The 4717-nt window shown below is 40.5% G+C and overlaps 1 protein-coding gene across 1 annotated transcript in view; it reads left to right on the top strand.

The window, feature by feature from the left end:
- The window catches only part of Sh3yl1 (SH3 and SYLF domain containing 1), a 42563-nt gene extending 38328 nt beyond the window's left edge, over window positions 1-4235 (top strand). The window contains exon 10 of the mRNA XM_017802467.2: window positions 2367-4235. Coding sequence (XP_017657956.1) covers window positions 2367-2557 — 191 coding nt within the window. The 3' untranslated portion in view covers window positions 2558-4235. The remainder of the gene's footprint in view (window positions 1-2366) is intronic.
- Window positions 4236-4717: the final 482 nt, after the last annotated feature.

Here is a 4717-nt window from a genome sequence, read left to right on the forward strand (position 1 = left end):
ATTTTTTATGTGTATGACTGTAATGGCTGTGTGTAGGTAGGTGCACCCATGTTGTGCAGTGCCTGCAGAGGTCAGAGGAGGGCCTTAGATCCCCTGGAATTGGAGTTACAGATAGTTATTAGCCACCATGTGGGTGCTGGGAATCAAATCCAGGTACTCTGCAAGAGCAGCCAGTACTCTTAACTGCTGAGCTATCTACCTCTCCAGCCCATCCTTATTATATTTGCAGTGGATCTGAACTCATAAATTTTATAACTTTGAGAAATTTTTTCACATTCAAAGATTTTGCTATTTATCAGGGACTAACTACTTCTTAAAGTTCATTAATATATCCTAGTAAAAATATTCCTCAACTTATCTCACTTAACCATTCCTTATAAATTTTCCTTGATGGGAGCTAGAGAGATGGCTCAGCAGTTAAGAGCACTGGCTGCTCTTGCAGAGGACCCGGGTTTGATTCCTAACATCCACGTGGCAGCTAACAACTATCCATAACTCCAGTTCCAGGGAATCCAATACCTTCTTCTGACCTCCACAGACATTACATGACACTGGTGCACCTTCCTATGTGCAGGCATTACACTAATACACAAAAATAATAATAATAATTTTTTTTAATTTCCTTAAAAGAATTGAGCACTTTTTTTATAAAAGGGGGGGGCACACATTGAGGCTGGATTAAATAACCATTAATCTAATGGCCTAAACTTTTGTCATTAAAGTTATAAAACTACTGAATTTATAAACTATCAAGGAATTAGTCATTTAAGTATAAGTAACAATATCAAGAAATTAGGTAGCCCAAAAATTTAAGACTATAATGTAGATAAGCCAGATGTGGTGGCTTATCTGGCCTTTAATCCCAGCACTTAGGAGGCAGAGGCAGGCAGAATTCTGTGAGATCAAGGCCAGCCGTTTCTACATAGCAAGTTCCAGGGCAGCTAGGGCTACAGGGAGACCCTGTCTCTAAAATAAAAGCCTATAATGTAGATAAAAGTATGTTAAAGTTCCTTCCTAGTTGACCTGGGACTTCTGGCTGTTCCTGGCTCAGCTGGTTCTTATTATTCTAGGTTTTCATGCTTCCCACTATGAGCCCTTGGCTCTAGTCCTGTCATGAGTTTAGTGTGCTGGCTCTGAGCAAGGCTGGGAAGGATATTAAGGATGCTACAAACTCTGGAACGTTTTGAGTTATACTTCTCTCTGTAGTGACAGCTGTGTTAAAGACAACTGAGATGATCAACATGATTTTTGGATAGAAGTCTGTGGAAGAAAGTAGTTAAAGAGTAAAAGTAGTTGGGCATGGTGGCACATGCCTTTGATGCCAGCACTTGGGAGGCAGAGGCTGGCGGATCTCTGTGAGTTCAAGGCCACCCTGTTCTACATAGTGAGTTCTAGGACAGCTGGGGCTACAGGGAGACCCTGTCTCAAAAACAGACCAAAAATTAAAAAAAGAATAAAAGTAACTGAGGCTTCTAGATGTTCAGTCCAGACTTTCACCTTTAAAGACTCAAGATAGGAGAGACTCAAGTTCTGCTTAAAAAGGACCTTTCAGCTGGTCAGGCCAGCAGACCATCTGTCCTGCAGGGGCCCTCACAGGCAACCAGCATTCATTTCTGATGTATCTGCAGCCTGGAAGTCCAGGTCAAGTTGTAGGGACATTAGATGTCTGGGGAGGCTCCGCAGCCAGTATCTCCTGGCTGTATGCTTCCATGGCCATAGCAAGGAGCTCCCTGGGACCTCTTTCAGGAAGATTCTAATACTATTGATAATCATCACCTTGGAGGTTAGGATTTGAACATGAATTTGAGTTGGGGTGGGGGGGAGACACGTAAACATTCAGACCATAGCAATGACTATTCAACAAAAGTGGCGAAAGTATAAATATTTTTTAAGGAATTATTCAAAATTCAAACATTTATAGCTCTAAACATTTGCTGAATACAGCTAGATATACAACAACATGCAGTTCTGACTTATGTGGATTTGAGAAATGCTATTGTTTGCTCTTTTATGTACTTATTACATTTATTCATTTGTGTGTGTGTGTGTGTGTGTGTGTGTGTGTGTGTGTGTGTACACATGGCACATTCATGGAGGCCAGAAGACAACCTGCAGGAGTCATTTTTCTCCCTCTGCCATGTAGAGCCACCTCAGTTGGCCCTTGTTTTGTCTTTTAAAATGAGAAAATTCTAGGTTTAATGAAGTAAACATTGCCAAAATTGTGTGGTGTGGGTTCTTTGTGTGGTGTGTGTCTTGCTACCTCCTAGGTGGCTGGAAACTAAACCCTAAATGATCAATTTCTGTCTTACCTATCCATACTGCAACTTCTCTATATAAATATTAACAATGTGATTTTCTTGTTTTAGGTGGTTCAAATCAGCCAGTAGAAGTGACAGCACTGTACTCTTTTGAAGGGCAACAGCCAGGGGACCTGAAGTTTCAAGCTGGAGACAGAATCACAGTTATATCAAAGACTGATTCACATTTTGACTGGTGGGAAGGAAAACTTCGAGGTCAAACTGGAATTTTTCCAGCCAATTATGTAACCATGAATTAAAGTTTATGTTATTTTGTTATTTAATGATTACACAAAAATATTTCCATACTGGTAAGATTCGCTATCTAGTTAAACATTAACATGTTTAGACATGACCCTGCTCTGCAAACTTTTTATCCAGTTATAAAAGATTTTTCTCTGCATATAAATGGTTACCATAACATGCTTTTAAGCACTTTGTATTAATTTCAACACTAACTATTTAGCAGTTATCATCTAAAATGCTTATGGTTGTGGGTCTTTTGTGTTCATCAGATGTCATGTAACTCTTTAATCAGACTATGTGTGACATCAGTGTTTTAATACTGACAAATCATACCTGCGGAGCACTGCTCATTTTCACATGAATAGGGACCAACCTTTGAACATCTGAGTGTGGGTAGAGTTTCACTCTTTTCGTTTAATAAGGTTTAGGTTATTAAGTGAGCTCATGAACATGAAGACGGAAGGATCTCACAGAGCAAAGGGGGCTCCGAAGCCACATCTGTGTCTCCCACCCTGCTGTGTTTTACTCCCCATTCTCTTCTAAGACAGCCATGGACACTGGAATTTCTCTTCCCCGGGAAGTGCCATCGAAGCTAGAACTGCCCTTTTTCTCAAAGCAAGTCTTCATGCTTAGAAATATTCATCGTCCCCATTCTGCCACCTCTCTGTCTTGGACCACAAAGAAATTCTCTGAGGCACTTTGATAGATCACAAGACCTACTCCAGAAGGGTACTGCCCACACTGGGCACAAAGGCCAGGAAGCATTCTGTAATGGCTTTTTGCCAGTTGTATCATGTACTGCTGTCCGTTTATCCTAGAACCTAAGTATAAATCAATCTAAAGGCTCCTATGTCCCATAAAATGATGATCAAAAACATCTGTTAAGTTTTTCTCCTGTTAACTTGCCTTTGAGAATGGGGTATCATTGTGATACTATGTAGTTGGCAGGAAGTGGGTCAGTCCCTTTCTTCCCCTGCAGTGGCCAGGGTCATCTTTTTACATGGCACAGTAAATATTTGTCCTGTACAAGAGCTTACACACTGTGGTTGATATGTAAACTTGAGACTAACCTCCATGATTAATCTTAAACAATTTACCCAACCTCTATTCCTCAGTTTCTCTACCTCTAATGATGTATAAACTGTTTAAATCAGTGCTGAGCATGTAAAGAGATCAGTAAACATTAACAGTTATTGTTGCATTTCATTACATCAGGAAGAACCCTGTTTTTTCAACTCATCACTTGAACTGCTCGTGTAACTAAGACACTAAAAGGGAAGAAGCCTCATTCTGCATTGCCTATGTGTTCAGGTACCGAGGTGGCTCCCTGGCACAGACAGTGCAATGCTGAAGATGCCTCCTGATGCCAGATCCTACCAAGCCTGCTGTCTTCATTCTCTAAGATCCTCCTTTACCTGTACAATGAGGCAGATGTCTGTCCCATCCTTTCCTTCAAGGTAGAAGTTCTCAGATCACTGCTTTACCTGCTGAGTCCTGACTTGGAAGCTTAGATCTTAAAGACATGCATGGCAGGGAGGATGGTATATCAAAGCTGCAGGAAATGTTCACTGTATTCTCAAGTTTCCCTCCTTAACAGGTCAAGTAGAGACATGGGCAGAGACCTTTGGGTTGGCCCATATGTACTTTAAAATCACCTGTTTTGTTCAAAAACAACTGAATGAGGCTAACCTAATGGAGAGAAAGAACAATAAATTCCTAAAACAAAACTAAGCAACTGCAGTGTATTTAGACACTGATAAATGCTGTAAAGAATATAAAACTCGTAGCAGGTAGGAACTGGATGTGGCTCCAACCACAGTAGCTGGGGAGATCCTTCTAGGAAGTACATGGCAGCAAGACACATGGAGTGAGAGAACTATGTGAAAAAGTCCAGATTTCTTGTACTATGTGGTGACTGTCCTTAATAATGGTATGCCCTGTTCTTGGAAATTACCAAAACAGTGACTTTCAAGTATTGTCACCCCTATGATGAATATAGGAGGTAATACACTAAGTAAATTTAACTACTCCACAATACTTACACAATCCAAAAATGATAAAGACATAAAACTTTACTTTTCAATTAAAATAATTTCTTTAAAAAAATCTTTGGATTAGGCCAGGCATGGTGGCGCACACCTTTAATTCCCGCACTCAGGAGGCAGAGACAGGCG

Source organism: Nannospalax galili, unplaced genomic scaffold (assembly GCF_000622305.1).
Source record: "Nannospalax galili isolate Female #2095 unplaced genomic scaffold, S.galili_v1.0 scaffold100, whole genome shotgun sequence".
Taxonomy (NCBI): domain Eukaryota; kingdom Metazoa; phylum Chordata; class Mammalia; order Rodentia; family Spalacidae; genus Nannospalax; species Nannospalax galili.